This window comes from Hemiscyllium ocellatum, chromosome 3, assembly GCF_020745735.1.
Source record: "Hemiscyllium ocellatum isolate sHemOce1 chromosome 3, sHemOce1.pat.X.cur, whole genome shotgun sequence".
NCBI classification, from domain to species: Eukaryota; Metazoa; Chordata; class Chondrichthyes; order Orectolobiformes; family Hemiscylliidae; genus Hemiscyllium; species Hemiscyllium ocellatum.
The window spans coordinates 122,889,805-122,909,474 of record NC_083403.1 but is presented as its reverse complement, the minus strand read 5'-3'; the positions used below and the strand labels follow the sequence as shown (position 1 = coordinate 122,909,474).

The window sequence follows — 19,670 nt, the reverse complement described above, 5'->3', positions numbered from 1 at the left end:
TTGGCAACAGTTCTTCATTTTACTCAAAACAAGGAAACCTTTACAACCTCAATAATTGACTCAAGCAGAGATTAGAACCAGGATTTACAGAGATACTTGAACACATTATTTATAAGTTATAGAATCAGACTAGTTAAGATTTCATTTAGGTTCATTGCCTTTGCAACTCTACTGCAGTAATAAAAACGATATAATTGGGATTTGAGAGAAGATTTCTGTCATAATTTTCATCTTCTAACTTCCTCTTAAGAAGCCGACAGTTTAGTAATGCAAATGACACAAAACAAACTGGAATAAAGAAAAGTTGGCCATCCAGCACAAGTATATTTCCAGCAAAATTGATATAATTGAGAGAAAAAACTGGAATGCATTTGTAGAGATTCTTTTCACAGGTTTCCTGAGGGAAGAGGGCATGGATATCCCAAGAGCCGCATCCTACTGATCCCACCATCTGGCTTAATTGTCAGTCGCACATGAGTTAGAATATCTTTCATTTCCATGGGGAAGGAGTGTTGCTGGTGTGGTTTGAGCTAAAATTGAAATAAAACAGAAAAAGCAGTCATTACATGCTAACTATGATGAGAAAGGGCATTTTCTTCAAATTAAACTGTTTTGAAAACTTACCCTTTAGAAGGAGATGAAGCATAAGAAGAACTATGAGCTATTGCCCTCACAATGAGATCATGTACCAATGACACAATGAAGCATTCTGACACAGAATCAAACAATAGAGGATGCTACAGGTATTAGACCTCATAATGAGCTGCTTAGTCCCATGCCCCTTGTCTTTTTGCATATTATTCTAATGTTATGTTTCACTTTCCTAATTTACATTATTTGTGCTTTTAACCAAGCAAAAGGAGTAACAGAAGATAATCAAACACTTTTTATCATTAAAGTAATCCTCCTTAATTGAAACAACACAACAGCAGAAGTGTAAATTTTATCCTATAACAGTGTACTGAAGTAATTAAAGGAAGCATGTTATGTTGTCAGGAGGATAAAGAGTGTCAGAACTAGTATCTTAGAATGGCCCAAGATGTCATTAACAGAATGAAGTGTGGTTATCAGTACTCTAAATTATGATCCTTTCAATAGATATTTTTTTCTGGGTTTTAAGGAATAGATTTTATTGACCTGAACTCCAAGTACTACCTGAGGGAAGAGTATCAAGGATGACATGTCTTAACAATATCAATTTTCTTTATTACTTTATAATTGAGATGAAGGTCTAAGACAAGTTTAAGGGGCTTAAAGCAAATATACATCCCCAAGGTAGTTGACATTTATACCAGAGAGCTGAAGAAGAAACTGATGACAATCATTATGAAAGAGTCAACGTACAGTGTGCGGAAGAACAGATTGAAAACAGTAGTGCACAACCAATATGTGCACATATTCAAAGTAGTGACAGTAGTTATATTGTTATTAACATGGAGGATAATCCAGATCACCTACGGACGTACTGAACCTTTAATTGCAATGAGAATTTGTATAGGGGTCATACAGCCAAAAAATGGCTCAGAATACAAATTTTGAGCAATGAAATTCAGTGATTATCTGTAAGAGTTGTATGGATTGTGCTTAGACTCAAGCAAGATGATGGAATGTCACACCAGATGGGTGTTAAGGAAATTTCAAATAAAAGGACTTCAAATGGGGAAAAACTGAACTGCAAGCTCCTTTTAGTCATCTCAGACTGTGAAAATGATGGGAGAAAAGAAATCAGTCTGGGCAAGAAACATTTGTGTTTTCTGCTTTCAAGAATACACAAGAAAGGGAGTTATAAGCCAGTTTTAACCCTGGTCTGTGTACCTTGTTGCAACCAACTTGGGGCTGGAGGTGAGTTTAACAATTTGGGGGATCCCATCTGGAACTATTATAAATTAGGGAACCACATGCAGGGACTGGTCCTATCAGGACACAAACATCTACAGGCCTACTCAATTCTAGGCAAAATAATCCACTTAATTATCAACATCAAAATTAAACATAACTTAATAAATAGTAGTCAACATAGCTTTAAAGCAGTTATGCCTGATAAATTACCCTGATTTCCTGAACGAAATATCTCAAGTGGACTGTAATAAATACTGCAACATTGTTTAAATAAGGCACTGATAAAGTTCATGAGAAGGGCTAACACCTTAACCCACATGAGCAAGATTAGGCCATTCAGCTTTCTAGCCTACTCACCACTTGCTGGTCGATCTCTACGTCAATTCCATTTTCTTAGCTCTAATACTCAACATATCCAACTAACACAAAGCAGCAATCAATAAATACTGAACTATCTTGCCAAAGAGGCAGAATACAAGTCAGACCTTTGGTCAAAGTAACAACATGAGCATTGTGACCAGTCCTGGTGGCTTCGGTCAGACAAGACACTCAGGTGCTTGAGCAGTGCAGTCAACAGATCATTGGTGTCTCGGGTCAGCATGAGGAGGAGAAACAAAAGCATTTTCAGTGCAAAGAAAAAGAAGCCCCATAAGTGGTTACCATGTCCAAGTAGGTGAGGTATTATTAATTCTGAATAATACTTTGAAATAAACTGGGAACAAGCCAAGAGGACATAGCTTAAAACTAATTAAACATTAATTTCAGGACTGCCGTCAGGAAGTAACTTTTCACAGGGAACAATTAACTCACACTTAGGAACAGGACATTAAGCCTGTCCCACCCAACCTCATGATCATTAAATATTGTTGCAGGTGGGAAAACAGATAGTGAAACTCATTGTAAGTAGTGTAAACCGAGCAGAGGTGGGAGTCACTGAGTATCAAGAGGGTTATTAATATGTTGGAAATAATTCTGAGAAGTGTACCAGACAAATACCTGGAAGGGAAAGGTCACCTTATAAGGAAGGATTGGACAGACTAGACTTATATCTGCTGGAACTCAGAAGTAAGAGGCAACTTGATTAAAACATACAGGATCCAGTCCAGCAAGGTCCTAACAGGGTTTTTTTTTGAAAAATACAGATCTCCCATTTAAAAAGGGATAGACAAATTCTTTTTCTCTTAAATGGTCATGAGCCATTAGAACTCTCCCTGAAAACATAATGGAAGCAGAGGCTTCCAATATTTTTAAGATATAAGTGGATAAATTCTCATCAAGCAAGGGGATTAAAGGTTAGGTGAGAAATTTTAGATTTGAGGTTGCAATCAAATCAGCCACAATCTCAGTAAATGGGGTGGCACGGTGGCTCAATGATTAGCACTGCTGTCTCTTAGCACCAGGGACGCAGGTTCAATTCCACCCTTGAGCAACTGTCTGTGTGGAGTATGCACATTCTGCTGGTTTGTGCGTGTGCGTGCATGCTCTGGTTTTCTCCCCCAGTCCAAAGATGTGCAGGCTAGCCATGGAAAATGCTAGGTTGTAGGGATAGGGTAGGAGGGTCAGTGTGAACTTCATGGGCTGAATGGCTTGCTTCCACACTGCAGAGTTTCTATGATAAATGGTGGCGCAAGGTCAAATAGCTAATGGCTGTTCCTGGTCCATATATTCTAATCCTTCAAACGGGTAGTCCATCAATACAACCCAAGCACTGAGAATTGCAAGAATGCAAATTGTAACTTGTAGCCTGTGGTAGGATTTCTCAAGAATATCAGATTAGCAGTAACACTGTAAAGGTTAAAGGAGTTGTTAATTAAAGAGACATTATAACATTCATTGGCGGTAACTAAGCTGAAACTTACCCGAAAAGGAAGTTACAAGGACATAGCTGAAGGTTACAAGCTATATGAATTAAATAGTTGTTGATTTTATTTCCACAATTAGGTTCAGACATTTAAATTCACACTTAGTTATTGTTGGTAAAGAATTAACCCAAAAGAAGATTCACCAATAGAAATCTACATTTATTTCAGCTCCCCCATCCCTGAACCACTAGAGAGAAGGATTATTTAAAGTTCAACTTGTTTCTCATTTGAAAGAAAACACTTACTATATTAGCAAAATAAAGTAGCTGCACAGTCAAGAGGAAGACTGTGAAAGCCCTGAAGTTGCTGTTTCACACAACAGCCCCTGAAACAGCTCTCTGACAGAGCAAACAACTGCAAAAACAAAGCAATTCTCATCCCCAAGGTAGATCTGCAATGTACTGCATGAATAAACCCAACCATTACTCCCACCGTGCAGGATTCTGAACAGGTAAGAGGTTTCAAAACATGACATGATCCTAAAGAATGCCCATCAGAGAGCTAAGACCACCACATGTAAAAAATTAACAAGCTTTGGAGCCTGCAGTGACTCATTTTATGGAACACATTCTTTTTCGAACTAGACATACAACCTATTTTATATGGTCGACTTGCACAGAGAGTCAAGCAGTTTTCACACAAAAGGAGCATCTGTTTAGAATGTTTAATCATTAAATTTTCTTGATGAAAGGAGACCAACATAGAAAATGGAAATATTTGATTTAGGAACCTGATTTTCAATTTGAAAATGCTATTTGAGGAAAAGAGCAAGATCTCCTATTGCATAAATGTATAAATTTGTTGTTTTTATAGACCATTTAGTCATAGAGGTCTACAGCATGGAAACAGGCCCTTCAGCCCAATTTGTCCATACTGCCCTGATCAATAGGATTTATTGACTGAAGAGACAACAGTACAAATAACAGCCCTTCAACAAACAATGAGGTCAATAGGAAATACAAAGGGGGGTACGACTGAGTTAATTTGGATTTTATAGGCCAGACACTTGAGATGGTGAGGGAACTTAGCCAAGGACAGGAAAATCCAAAATAGACGTAATATACCATTAAGATCTGAATTTTCGCAGGTTGGGGTGGATTTCCAAGTTAGCTAAAATTGACCAGAGCCCCAATACCAGGCCCCTTCCCTGAACTTGCCATTCACCTTTTTAATCGGGGTGAAGCAAGTTGCAATCTGCATATCTGTGGTTCATAAGGTTTGAGCTGCACCTATAAAATGGCAGCCACTTTCACAGGTCAAATTTTCATGAGTGAGATCTCCAAAGTACAAGATAAAAGATCCATCTTTTTCAAGAAAAGATCTAAATTTGACAGAGTTCTTTGGAGAAATGTGGTACCTTTTCAAAGAGACAAGAGAACCATTTTGGATAGATCAGACAGACCATTTAGAGAGGTTATTGAGCCTTTGGAAGAGGTCAAGTATCCTTGGGATTATTAAATATGAATGTGAATTTAAATGTTGTAATCAAGTACTTATTAAAAAAGCTTTCAATCGAGCTTTACATTATCTCAGCCTGGGTCCGCAGGTTTGCCTGTTATGGATATGCCATCATGGATATGCTATTATGGAGTTGGAATGGTAGGTTTAATGGCAAAGAATGATGGATAGGAGACATGGGTTGGCATAAGTTTGCAATGGTTGGTACAGGATTTTATAAGGGACCATGTAGATAAGTGGGGGAGTCATGGGCTGGAACAAATCTGCATAGTGACTTTGAAAGGCCATGACAGGAATGGAAGTGCATACGTTGGCTTAGAGTGTATGAGCAGCCTTGTGTTGAGTAAACTGGTTAGAGGTACTTTTGGAGGGGTGGTCAGGAGATTATTGGATGAGCTATGATGGTGAGGGAGCACTTAAGCTAACGTGAGAAATGTGAGGGGCAAAGGCTAGAGGTTATCGCTTTCCTTGCAAGTCCTAGATCACCAAAGCTTTCTTTCACACAGCCTACCTCTGCCCCAAAAAACTGCTTCCATAGTGTTTCCAGGAGCATCAAGCCTGAGTCCAGTTAAAATAATCCCTAACCCCTTACCCCAATCACCCAGAAAGTAGATTAAAATGCCTGGTGTACTTTCTCCTTACACTTGAATGAAAGTGAAGACAGAGGGTGGTGATGGAGGGTTGTTTTTCAGACTGGAGGCCTGTGACCAGTGGAGTGCCACAAGGATCGGTGCTGGGTCCACTACTTTTTGTCATTTACATAAATGATTTGGATGTGAGAATAAGAGGTACAGTTAGTAAGTTTGCAGATAACACCAAAATTGGAGGTGTAGTGGACAGCGAAGAGGGTTACCTCAGATTACAACAGGATCTGGGCCAGATGGGCCAATGGGCTGAGAAATGGCAAATGGAGTTTAATTCAGATAAATGTGAGGTGCTGCATTTAGGGAAAGCAAATCTTAGCAGGACATATACACTTATTGGTAAAGTCCTAGGGAGTGTTGCTGAACAAAGAGACCTTAGGTTCATAGCTCCTTGAAAGTGGAGTCGCAGGTAGATAGGATAGTGAAGAAGGCGTTTGGTATGCTTTCCTTTATAGGTCAGAGTATTGAGTACAGGAGGTCATGTTGCAGCTGTACAGGACATTGGTTAGGCCACTGTTGGAATATTGCGTGCTATTCTAGTCTCCTTCCTATCGGAAAGATGTTGTGAAACATGAAAGGGTTTTGAAAAGATTTACAAGAATGTTGCCAGGGTTGGAGGATTTGAGCTACAGGGAGAGGTTGAACAGGCTGGGGCTGTTTTCCCTGGAGCGTCGGAGACTGAGGGGGTGACCTTATAGACGTTTACAAAATTATGAGGGGCATGGATAGAATAAATAGACAAAGTCTTTTCCCTGTGGTCGGGGAGTCCAGAACTAGAGGGCATAGGTTTAGGGTGAGAGGGGAAAGATATAAAAGAGACCTCAGGGGCAACGTTTTCACGCAGAGGGTGGTACATGTATGGAACGAGCTGCCAGAGGATGTGTTGGAGGCTTGTACAATTGCAACATTTAAGAGGCATTTGGATGGGTATATGAATAGGAAGGGTTTGGAGGGATATGGACCGGGTCCTAGCAGGTGGGACTAGATTGGGTCGGGATATCTGAACGGTATGGACGGTTGGACTGAAGGGTCTGTTTCCATGCTGTACATCTCTATGACTCTATAACTCTAAGTCTTGGATGACCTAGAACCTTGCACCTTAATAACACAGATTAGAACAACAATGGACTAAAAGTAGCCAGCAACCCTATGCTATGACCATTAGAAGCAGGAGAAGGGAGAAAAATAGATCTTATAATAGATCGAGTTAAGACTGCACATTACATCACAACCTTTTTCTTTCAAGACCTACAAATGTAAATCGTTAAGTTCTAAGTTAGATAGCATGTACAATCAAATGTATATTTGCTTGGAGGCTCACTGAAGATGTTACCTAGTAGGGTGATGAAACATCTGAAAATGAACCTTCCAGCTCAGCGAGCAAACCTACATCCAGAACTTCAACCTGAGTTACAAATCTTCTCAAAACTTGCATGTACAATCAGAGTCAGATGCCAGCTTACATTGCCTCTGTCAGTTTAAAGATTAGGGACTCTTGTAGCAGAATGGTAGTGTCCCTACCTTTGATCTAGAAGGCCTGTGTTCAATACCCAGCTATTCCACAGGTGTGTAATAACATCTACGAATATCGCTTGATTATAGTTTCTTTTGCTGATGTTGGAAATTCTTTGAAAACTCTAAATTATTTGACTGAACTATTGATTTAATGTTGAGTTGCTTTTTAAGATAGGCTCCTAGTATTTTCTTTCAACTTAAATAATTTCTGTTCAAACTTCATATCAAGCAGATTATAAATTCCTAAATCAGACTGGCACACAGCTCTATCAATGATATCGCTCAACGAGATCACTCTTTGTTTTAAGATGATATTTTCCTTTAATTGAGTCTTCAGAAGTTGGGCAACCTGTTTCAGGGTCTCAAACTTCTGTACGACACAAGGATATATGTGAGTGGTCAAAGTAACTCTTTCCTCCACTCTTCAGTAATGAGAGAGTAAAGGTTAATATTAGGGTTAGGGTTATCTCAGTTACTCTTGGAACCATGCAACACAACAGGACATCATTCTGTCCAATAACTCTGCCAGTCATTATATTGAAAGAGCTTCTCAATTAATCATTCCCAAAGCCACTGTAAGTGTCTCTATTACTAGAGAAGCCATTTAGAGTCATGGAGTCACAGAGATATACAGCACAGAAACAGACTCTTCAGGCCAACTTGTTCAAGCTGACCAAGTATCCTAAATTAATCGAGTCCCATTTGCCAGCACTTTGCCCATATCGCTCTGAACTCTTCCTATTTATATACACATCCAGATGTCTTTTAAATTTTGTAATTATACCAGCCTCAACTACTTCCTCTGACAATTCATTCTATAAATACACCACATTTCTTACATTCATAGTTAGGAATTTGGGGTACAATATGGCTCCATACATATTCTATTTAGTTTCTTGACTGGTCAACAATAATATGATTTGAGGATGTCTGACTTCTATCTATATATACCTTAGTAATTGGCAGCAATAACTTCCATTCCAAACCACGGCTGTCTTTCCACTTTGTAGCAATTCTTTCTTTTTCTTCTTCTGGAGTTATGGAACATCCTTCAATTTTACAACTGTCTGGGAAGTTACCTGGTGACAAAAAGGTGAAGAAAATGTTTGAATGCAATGTTAATATTTTTGCCCCTAGATTTTACTTAGCTAAGACTGTTACCTTTTTGTTGCTGCAAACTATACAGGGAATTCTAACTCATCTCAGAAAAAGAAGGTGGATTAAACTCAAAAACAGCAACTCAACCCTATACACTGCAAATTCACCTTCCCCTGGTTTATCAAAGCAGATGGAAGGCCAGATTGATAACTCATTTTGCATCTGACCTCCTTAAGCCTTCCCTTTATCTCCAAAGATCTCTTTAACTTCTCATAAAGTCTCAGTATAAAAAACTTGGCCATTTTTCTGTAGTAACTTCAATGACAGAAGTAGAATTCTATACAGTACTGTTAATGAATAAACTAATGCATTGCAGAGATTTAGCTTCCATCCCTCATGTTGTTTCACTATTACATTGTACTCTTGGCTTCAGGGTGACAATCCTGATGCCAACATATCTCTCGCACCATTTTAGTCAACCTCCAGTCTTTAGGGTCTCCTGTGACTATCGATGATACAAATATCTCAGCACGGGACCCAGCAATCACTTCCCGAGGGTACACCTGATCAGGTCCTGGGGATTTATCCACTTTTATGCATTTCAAGACATCCAGCTGTTCCTTTTCTGTAATATGGACATTTTTCAAGATGTCACCATCTATTTCCCCACATTCTATATCTTCCATGTCCTTCTCCATCGTAAACACTGACGCAAAATACTCATTTAGTATCTCCCACATCTCCTTCGGCTCCACACATAAGCTGCCTTGCTGATCTTTGAGGGGCCCTAATCTCTCCCTTGTTACCATTTTGTCCTCAATGTATTTATAAAAACCCTTTGGATTCTCCTTAACCTGATTTACCAAAGCTATCTCATGTCCCTTTTTGCCCTCCTGATTTCCCTCTTGAGTATACGCCTATTGCCTTTATACTCTTCTAAAGATTCAATTTGACCTCTCCTGTCTACATCTGACATATAATTCCTTCTTTTTCTTAACCAAAACCTCAATTTCTGAAGTCATCCAGATTTTCCCTCCACTTACCAGCCTTTCCTTTCACTCTAACAGGGATTTATTGTCTCTGGACTCTTGTTAGCTCATTTTTGAAGGCTCCCATTTTCTAGCCAACCCTTTACCTCTGAACATCTGCCCCAAGTCAGCTTTTGAAAGTTCTTGCCTAATACCATCAAAATTAGCCTTCCTCTAATTTCAAACTTCAACTTTTAGATCCGGTCTTTCCCTTTTCCATCATTATGTTAAAACTAATAGAATTAGAAAGCTAGGGAATGATAGGCCAGTGAGCCTGACATCGGCAGTGGGCAAGTTGTTGGAGGGAATCCTGAGGGATAGGACTTAGATCAATTTGGAAAGGCAAGGACTGATTAGGGATAGTCAGCACAGCTTTGTGTGTGGGAAATCATGTCTCACAAACTTGATTGAGTTTTTTGAAGAAGTAACAAACAGGATTGATGAGGGCAGAGTGGCAGATGTGATCTATATGGACTTCAGTAAGGCATTCAATAAGGTTCCCCATGGGTGACAGGTTAGCAAGGTTAGATCTCATGGAATGCAGGGTATTCCATTTGGGTACGGAACTGGCTCGAAGGTAGAAGACAAAGGGTGGTGGCGGAGGGTTGTTTTTCAAATTGGAGGCCTGTTACCTGTGAAGTACCACAAGGATCAGTGCTGGGTTCACTATTTTTCATAATTTACATTAATGATTTAGATGTGAACATAGGAGGTATAGTTAGTAAGTTTGCAAAATTGAAGGTGCAGTGGACAGTGAAAAAGGTTACCATACAGTACAACATCTTGACCAGATGGGCCAATGGGCTGAGGAGTGGCAGATGGAGTTTAATTTAGATAAATGCGAGGTGCTGCATTTTGGAAAAGCAAATCACAGCAGGACTTATACACTTAATGGTAAAGTCCTGAGGAGTGTTGCTGAACAAAGAGACCTTGGAGTGTGGGTTCATAATACCTTGAAAGGAGAGTCACAGGTAGATAGGATAGTGAAGAAGGCATTTGCTATGCTTTCCTTTATTGGTCAAAACATTGAGTATAGGAGTTGGGAGGTAATGTTGTGGCTGTACAAGCAATTGTTTAGGCCATTTTTGGAATATTACATGCAACTCTGGTCTCCTTCCTATTTCAAAGGATGTTGTGAAACTTGAAAGGGTTCAGAAAAGATTTACAAGGATACTGCCAGGGTTGGAGGATTTATAGGCTGTTTTCCCTGGAGTGTCAGAGGCTGTTGGTGTTCCTGGTAGTGATACTATGGGTCTGAGTGGGATGTTTGGTTTGTGTACTTTAGGTAGTCCATAGAATCTGGGGGTGTTGTTGCTTTCCGGTTTCATTCTTTGTAGGTTAGACCTGGTTATCTGTCCGTTTTTTTGTAGGTTTCTCAGTGTGTTGTTTATCCTATTGGTGAGCTGTGGAGTGGGGTCAAATCACCACGAGGAACACCAACGCACAAACTGGCTAAGGAGCTACAACAGAAACTGAAACACCTGGTTAGTGGATCCAGACACTCGATACAGTCAACACAAGAATTTTTGGACAGCATTAGAAATATACACATAGACAAGGAAGAAACCATGGTCTCATTTGATGTAATGGCACTGTTCACTTCTATTGACAAAACCCTAGCCAGAGAAACAATATCCAACTTGCTGGACATACATAACAGACAACAGGACGCTGAACCTATCAACAAAGACGGCATACTTAAACTACTAGACCTGTGCCTCACAACACACTTCGCATTCAACAACCAGATATATGAACAAATTAACGGAACACCCATGGGCTCACCGATCTCCAGACTGATAGCAGAAGCAGTTATGCAAAGGTTAGAAAAAACAGTTTTACCGCAACTACAACCCAAACTATGGATCAGATACGTGGACGACACCTTTGTAATCATAAAAAACACAGACATAGAGAACACACACCGGATCAACGCCACACTTAGAGGAATCCGATTCACGAGAGAGGAAGAAAAGGACAACCAGCTCCCATTCCTGGACGTGATGGTACAAAGAACACCGAACGGAGAATTCACCATGAAGGTATACAGAAAAGCCACACACACAGACCAAGTCCTGAACTATGAAAGCAACCACCCCAACTCACACAAACGAAGTTGCATCAGGACATTATTCAAAAGGGCCACAACACACTGCAGCACACTTGAACTACAAAAAGAGGAAGAAGAACACCTATACAAGGTATTCAACAAAAACGGATACCCATGCAATTTAATTAACAGATGCCTCAGGGAAAGACAATGAAATGAGGACATGCTACAATCCAAAGGACTGGCCACACTCCCATACATCAGGAGCATTTCTGAACTGGCAGCCAGACTGCTGCGACCACTAGGACTCATAACAGCACACAAACCAACAGCCACTCTCAGACAACAACTCACCAGGACAAAGGACCCAATTCCCAGCATGAGCAAAACCAACGTGGTTTACAAAATCCCATGCAAGAACTGCACAAAACACTACATAGGACAAACAGGAAGACAGCTAACAACCCGCATCCATGAACACCAACTGGCCATGAAACGACACGACCAGCTATCCCTAGTAGCCATACACTCAGATGACAAACAACATGAATTCGATTGGGACAACACCACCATTATAGGACAGGCCAAACAGAGAACAGCCAGGGAATTCCTAGAAGCATGGCACTCATCCACGAATTCGATCAACAGACACATCGACATAGACCCTATATACCGGCCACTGCAGCGGACAGCTACTGACAACCGGAAGCGGCAGATTCAAACCACTATAAATGCCGGAGGAATCAGCACAGAAGCGCTTCACAGGAGGCTCCCAAGCACTGAAGATGTCACCTAGAAAGGGGACGAAACGTTTGCAAGAAAAACTACCAGCTCGACGAATAGAACCACAACAACGAGCACCCGAGCTACAAATCTTCTCACAAACTTTGGGCATAGATTTAGTGTGAGGGGGGTAAGATATAAAAGGGACCTATGCACAACATTTTCCACAGAGGGTTGTGTGTGTGGAATGAGAGGAAATGGTGGAAGCAGGTACAATTGGAACATTTAAAAGGCATCTGGATGGGTATACAAATAGGATAGGTTTAGAGGGATATGTCTGTTTCCATGCTGTATATCTCTATAACTCTATGACACTTATGTTATGTCCTGTGGTATTTAATTTATATTCCATTGTTTTCCTTTCCTTGTCTGACTATTTTATCTGTCCACATTAAATTAAAAATCCAAGCTCATTTTCTCAGAGTCCTCTGTATTTTATTTATCTTCTTGTTATCTGAACCCCATCCTTCAATGTGGTATCATCTGAAACGTGCTGCATCTATCTTCCACTTCAAATCATGTATATAAATTAAAACGAGCAATGGCAGCATCACTGCATGTGACACTTAGTCATCATTCTCAATTCTCAGCCCAACATGAACATTCCTTTATCACTTAATTGAATCTATGTCTTTTTTCCCTCCAAATATATATATCAACCTTTCTAATTTATGAAATAATTGATTCTCTGGCATGGTATCCAAGAGTTACACTGACATATTAAACAGATCATACATAAAGAGAAACAATTGTGATTAGGCCTCCATTTACTCTAAGAACTCTGGTAATTTTTAGACAACACATCCATTCCATAAATCCTTCCACCTTCCTCTGACCATACAATATGTAACATGTTTCAGCTGCCATCTCTTTACAAAACACACTCAACAAAAAAAACTGAAAGAATCGCAGATGCTAAAAATCCGTCCACCAAGACTGCCAGATCTGCTGAGCTTTTCCAGATATTTCTGTTTTTGACACCCATATTCAAGCCTTACCTGATAGATTGCAAATGAATTTTTAAAAATGAAGTTCGTATCATCCCTAACTCTAGATATCCACTTCCTACATTGATTGAATGTTCTTTTCATGCTCTCCTCGTCCCAAATTCACCCACGCCTTGGTGCTATTCCCATCTGGTTGAAGTCTGATCTCGCCATCTGGAACTTGCTGACCACTCTTTCCATTTCTTTACCTCTGGGTTCACAGAGAAGTAGTTAACTTAACTTCCTCTGAAGTAGTTAACTTAACTTGAGGAAGTGAACAATTTGATAAATTTTGATGTTTTGTTTTTATTATTGTCCAACAACAGATAACTATAGACACTGCTGGCTGAGAATTATTGTGAATTACAGTACTGATCCAGGGAACTTGCAAACACCTTCATTCGACAGACAAGGAATATACACTATCAATTAGCTCTTAGAGCAAATTCAAGAATCATTTCCCCACATGGACACGATTAATGAAGAGCAACATTAGATGGCATTACTCAGGAAATTGTGAGGTCACAACTTGTTATTTTTCATCCATTTAATTTAATTATCAGATGGCAAATAATGGGTTCTGAGCCCAAAGCTTCCCAACCGTCACTAACTGCTATGATCACCACATCTTATAGTGAATGGCCCCCTATCTGAGCGGAGTCATGCATTATTAAAGCACATGTTAATTGAATGCAGGAGTGAAGTTGCCAACTACATTCAAAGTGAAGACTGGTGGGAAGCCAAAGGATCGGGAAGCCTTTAAAACCAGCAGAGGGCAACTAAAGAGCAGTGGGGGGTGGGAGGGGGGTAGGGGGAGATAAAATATCAGAGTAAAATAGCTAATCATACAGTAGAATTCTGAAAGAGTTTGAGTTAGATACATAAAAGGTAAGATGGAGGCAGGAGTGAACATTGGACCACTGAAAAATGAAGCTGGAGAAGAAGGATTGAGGAACAAAGGAATGACAAAGGAATTGATAGATACTTTGCATTAGTCTTCACAGTGGAAGACACCAGCAGCATACCTGCACTTCAAGAGAGTCAGGGGTCAGAGGTGAGTGTAGTGGCCATCACTAAGAAGAAGATGCTGGGGAAGTTGAAAGATCAGAAGGTAGATAAATCGCTTGGACCAGATGGACTACACCCCAGAGTGGTGAAGGAAATAGCTAAGACAATTGTAAAGGTATTGGTGGTGATCTTTCAGGAATCACTGGAGTTAGTGAGGATCACAGAAGACTGGAAAATGGCTCTTTATGCACCTTCATAGGAGGAGTAGAGGCATTGATTATTTTTTAAATGGAGAAAGGCTTTGGAAATCTGAAGCACAAAGGGACTTAGGAGTCCTCGTTCTCGATGCTCTTAAGGTTAACATGCAGGTTCACTTGGCAGTTTGGAAGGCAAATGCAATGTAAGCACTCATTTCAAGAGGGCTAGAATACAAGAACTGTGATGTACTGCGAAATCTGTATAAGGCTCTGGTCAGACCACATCTGGAAATTGTGAACAATTTTGCAATCCATTCTAAAAGATGAAAGACGTGGCAGCCATCTTGGTTGTTCAATATATTGTTTCAGTTGCATGACACTGAGAATTTTTGCTATAAATTCTGTGAGTTATGATGCTGCTCCCCCACAGCTACTTGATGAAGGAGCAGCATTCCAAAAGCTAGTACTTCTGAATAAACCTGTTGGTCTATAACCTGGTGTTGTGTCATTTTTAATTTGTGCACCCTAGTCCAACACTGGCACCTCCATGTCATGATATTATTCCAAAGAAGTGGATGGAAATTTTTCCCATTGTCCCAACCAACATTTCCTCCTCAACCAACAATATTAAAATAAATGATTGAAGACATAGGAATGGCTGGAAATCATTCAGTCCCTTGAAAGTCTGTTCTCATCTCCATCAGTTCTATTATCTGGTTATTATTTGGTTTTGCTGCTTGTGGAAACAAATTAGTTGCTTTCTTTCCCCATTAACACAATGACTTCACATCACAAGTACTTTATTCGCTGTGAGATACTTTGGGAGGTCCTGAGATTATGAAAGATGCTTTATAATTGCAAACTGTCTTGACAGGGTGGAACTGGACTTGTGGGAGAATCTAGAACGATGGTATCATTCTTTCAAAACTAAAGATAACCAGTTTGAGACAGAAATGAAGAGAGTTTCGTTTCTCTGAGATTTATGAGTCTTTAAAACTCTCTTCAATAGCTTAGTGCCTCCATTATATGAACATGGAGGGCAATATAATGTAAGTGCACTATGCATTTGTGCAATGTTATCCAAAGAGTTTAATTTCAGGCTAATTATGTGATGAAAGAGTCTGCTATCTTCTATTGGCTTTTCACTGTACCTTTGAAGTGGCTGGTATCAATATCAATGTGAGTTATTACACCAGGATGTCCAAGTCTAAAAACAGCCCACTCACAACCAGGTACCTGTAAAATACCCTGATCATCTGCCTAGAAAGAAAGACAATAAGCCAAAATCAGTCAAAATCACATTTAGAAATGACCTTCTAGAAAAATCAGCAGTACGTACATCAAAAAGGGGGCAAAATTGTGACAAGCTCCTGGGAATGGGAAATAAGGTGACCAGAGGCACTTAATTGAGAGAAAGGCAAATGTCAGCTTTCCAACAGTGGAATGAATGTTAGTGGTGGGTTGAGAATGGATCTGAATCAAGCAGTGAGAACCATTTTTGAATGTACCTGCAAGTCAAACTCATAAAAAGGCAACTTCAACAGAACAAATTCTAGCTTTCAAATTAGACGTGCAGCAAACAAGAAACATGCCTTCAGATCCTGCCGTCCACGTTTCTTCAACTTGAAGGTTAGGGCGGCATGGTGGATCAGTAGTTAGCACTACTGCCTCACAGCGCCAGGGATGCCAGGGATGTGGAGCTTGCACGTTCTCCCTGTATTTGTGTGGGTTTCCTCCGAGTACTCCGGTTTCCTCCCACAGTCCAAAAGATGTGCAGGTCAGGTAAATTGGCAATAGTGTTAGGTGCATTAGTCAGAGGGAAATGGGTCTGGGTGGTTTACTCTTTGGAGGGTCGGTGTGGACTTGTTGGGCCAAAGGGCCTGTTTCCACACTGTAGGGAATTTAATCTAATTTGTGACTGGTTAAAGGTGTGTGAAGCAGGATGGGTAGGGTCTCGTGGGCTAGATTGGGTAGGAGCTGCTCATTCTTCTATGAGGATCACAGGAAGAGGAGACAATGATTCACTGAAATCATATGACAACTGTGAAAAGGAGTAGGACATCACAAAATAAAAGAGGGAAGGCCCATGAAGACTTGCGAGAAGCAGAGGAAGGAAACTGGAATATACAGGGAAGATCGATATCTGTAGTAGTGTAAGCATGACTATGGGAAGTTATACATGGTTGGTCAATGATGGTGCCCTGAGAATAAAGGATAACACAAAAGATATTCAAAGATGATAGCGGTGGGGTCAGAGATGAAGGATGGTGAGTCAGGGGTAATGGGAAACGTTGCAGTGTGCTGAGCCCTTAAGTTAATGGTAACGTATCAAGGCAATTGCTAGCTGGTTAAGAGCAATGGGTGTTGTTTCAAGAATTACCAAAGACAGGATAAGGAGATGGAGTGACATGCCAGATAGGCATGTGATACCCTCACTGCATCCAGAATCTGATCTGCTGATCAAATATTGCTGTGTATGTGCTAGCAGATCAAGAATTTACAACTCCTCATAAACTGCCAGTCTGGTGTTGCTGGATGGCAAAAAGTAGATGCCATCAAATATAGGGTACCCTGACCTTCACACATGTGAGAAAAGAGCAGGGCTTGCCCGTTTCATACCATCCTTACCCCATGATTGTCCAGGCCCCTATATCTAATTGGCTGACTATCACACAACTGTATGTGGCCAGCCACCATATTTCTGAGCAGAAGTGAGGTCCATTTCAAGTTTAGCCATTGGGATCTACGATATGAAAAAATACCCAGAGTGACTTACAAACTAGACAAGAGTGGATGGTCCATTTGTTTCCTACCTTTAAAATTGCCGGTCTGTCCAACCTCCTGGCTGTCTCCCATCCATCAGACATAACTTTAGATCTTCCAATGCCTTCAGAGATAGGTTATGGGATTTAAAATGTAATGAACGTTAAAATATTAAAAAAGAGATTTTCAAACAGAGAACGGGTGGTTTAATTTGCCTTTACTGAAAATGGTCAGGGAGAGGAAAAAAGGGACCAATGTAAGTTGGCAACAGTTTTAACTTATAATATCAATGATTTGTCTATCTCATAGTCACCATTAGGAGAAATGAGAGAAATTATTGAGTGTTAGAGAAATAAAACTTTGGTGCCTTTAAATTAACATTTCATGGGAGAGTGGATATGGCTTCATCTACATATCTCAATCAATCTATATATATTTAATGCATGTATTTATGATTGAAGAATTACCACTAAAGTCAGTTGTGCGAATAACGCCATAGTTCCATTCCTGTGCAATCGTCTTATAAGAAAATCACGAAACAGCAGCACCATTTAAAATAAAGGGGCCCAATGCATGTTATAACCAATACATGCTTTAAAACTTCATGCTTTAGAAATAGTGTTCCCAATTCATCAATAGTGTTATAGCGAATTTGCATTAACGAAACACACATTATAGCAGAATGACCTGTAGTGTTAATAGAATTGACTCTTCTAGTAACACTTTATCAGACACAATTGCATAATTTCTGTTTAAAGTCAAATTTAAAAAAGGAGTAAGACTCCTATCATAGCAAAACTGCTCTGTTATAAACTGTACCTGCAAATGCCACAAGGACTGCCAATTGTTAATTAGCAACACAAAATGTGAGACAATACCTGCAAGTAAATTCATTCCAATTAATTACCGATAATGTTCTTAGGGTGTCCAAAATGCGCATCACTGTATCCCAAGCATACACCCCCATTGGTCATTGCAACCAGATCTATTTCCTGCTTTGGTGAAACTGATGACCAATCTCTTTGGCCGATGCCATAAACTCTGAGTCGTGCAATTCCACCGTCTGAGGAAAGAAAGCAAGAAGCATTATGTGCTTTCTTGTCAATATGCTTGACCAGATACACTAAAAAGAATGTAGCTTGTGTTACAGCCCTTGTTAATATTGCATTATTTTTGTTTAATTCTTTTATCAGTTTTGTTTTAGGAGATCTGAACAGGAATTTGTGAGCTAAGATTGACTATCACTATTCTCCTTCCCTGAAAAGTCCCATTTCAACCTCGGTGATGTTCAGACTAGGAAGTAACTTCCTTCCCTTTGCTTTCTTGATTGATTACCTGGGTACATGTTCAGTCTGATGTGAGTCCATCGCTCCAGTTTCTGAGTCGAAAAATAATTATGGCACTTATCAACATAGCCCGGTTGCAGGATTGTCATTGGAACCAATTCAGTCCAGAACTCTGACAACAACTACAACAGAAGGTCTTGTAAATATTATTGTTTATCATTTTAAGGATAATCTACAATTTATAGACAAACATTCTAAAATAAAAATCAAAACTCCCAAATAACTATCTCACACACCCCATAACCACACCTCGCCATGACCTTTACATGTCCCACATTCTAACTTAAACAATACATTCCTTACCTTGCCACTTTGCACCTTACCCAGTTCTTACTTGACACCCTAGTTACCTGGCATCATACACGTGGAACCTACCCTTACCTCCTGGCATCCTATCCCTGGCCCTCGACCCACAGCTGGCACCTTACTTCCCTAACACTCTGCCTAGCAGGAACCTGACTAACTTGGCACCCTGCCCCTTACTCATGTGGCATTCTAATCCTGCCTCTGAGGAAGAACATGGGGTCCAAGCATGTAGATGAGGGCAGAGCAGTTGACATAGTACACATGGACTTCAGTAAAGCCTTTGATAAGGTTCCACAAGGTAGGCTGTTGGAGAAAATGCAGAGGCATGGAATTGAGGGTGATTTAGCAGTTTGGATTAGAAACTGGCTTTCTGAAAGATGGAAAATATTCAGCCTGGAGTCCAGTTACTAGTGGTGTGCCACAAGGATCTGTTTTGGGACCACTGCCGTTTGTCATTTTTATAAATGACTTAGAAGCAGGCATAAGTAGGTGGATTAGTAAATTTGTAGATGACACTAAAGTTGGTGGAGTAGTGGACAGTGGAGGACTGTCACAGGTTGCAGGGGACTTGGATAAACTGCAGAATTGGGCTGAGAGGTGGCAAATGGAGTTCAATGCAGCTAAATGTGAGGTGATGCACTTTGGGAAGAATAATAGGAAGGCAGAATACTGGGTCAATGGAAAGATTCTTGGTAACGTGGATGTGCAGAGGGATCTTGGAGTCCATGTACATAGATCCCTGAAAGTTGTCACCCAGGTTGATAATGCTGTTAAGAAGGTGTTAGGT

The 19,670-nt window shown here is 40.1% G+C and overlaps 1 protein-coding gene across 1 annotated transcript in view; it reads right to left on the bottom strand.

The window, feature by feature from the left end:
- Positions 1-386: 386 nt before the first annotated feature.
- The window catches only part of allc (allantoicase), a 41,650-nt gene continuing 22,366 nt past the window's right edge, over positions 387-19,670 (bottom strand). Inside the window, exons 6-11 of the mRNA XM_060855126.1 lie at positions 18,567-18,699; positions 18,139-18,294; positions 17,282-17,355; positions 15,620-15,728; positions 8,270-8,397; positions 387-530 (exon numbers count right to left, since the gene is read on the bottom strand). Of these exons, the coding sequence (XP_060711109.1) occupies positions 387-530; positions 8,270-8,397; positions 15,620-15,728; positions 17,282-17,355; positions 18,139-18,294; positions 18,567-18,699 (744 nt within the window). The remainder of the gene's footprint in view (positions 531-8,269; positions 8,398-15,619; positions 15,729-17,281; positions 17,356-18,138; positions 18,295-18,566; positions 18,700-19,670) is intronic.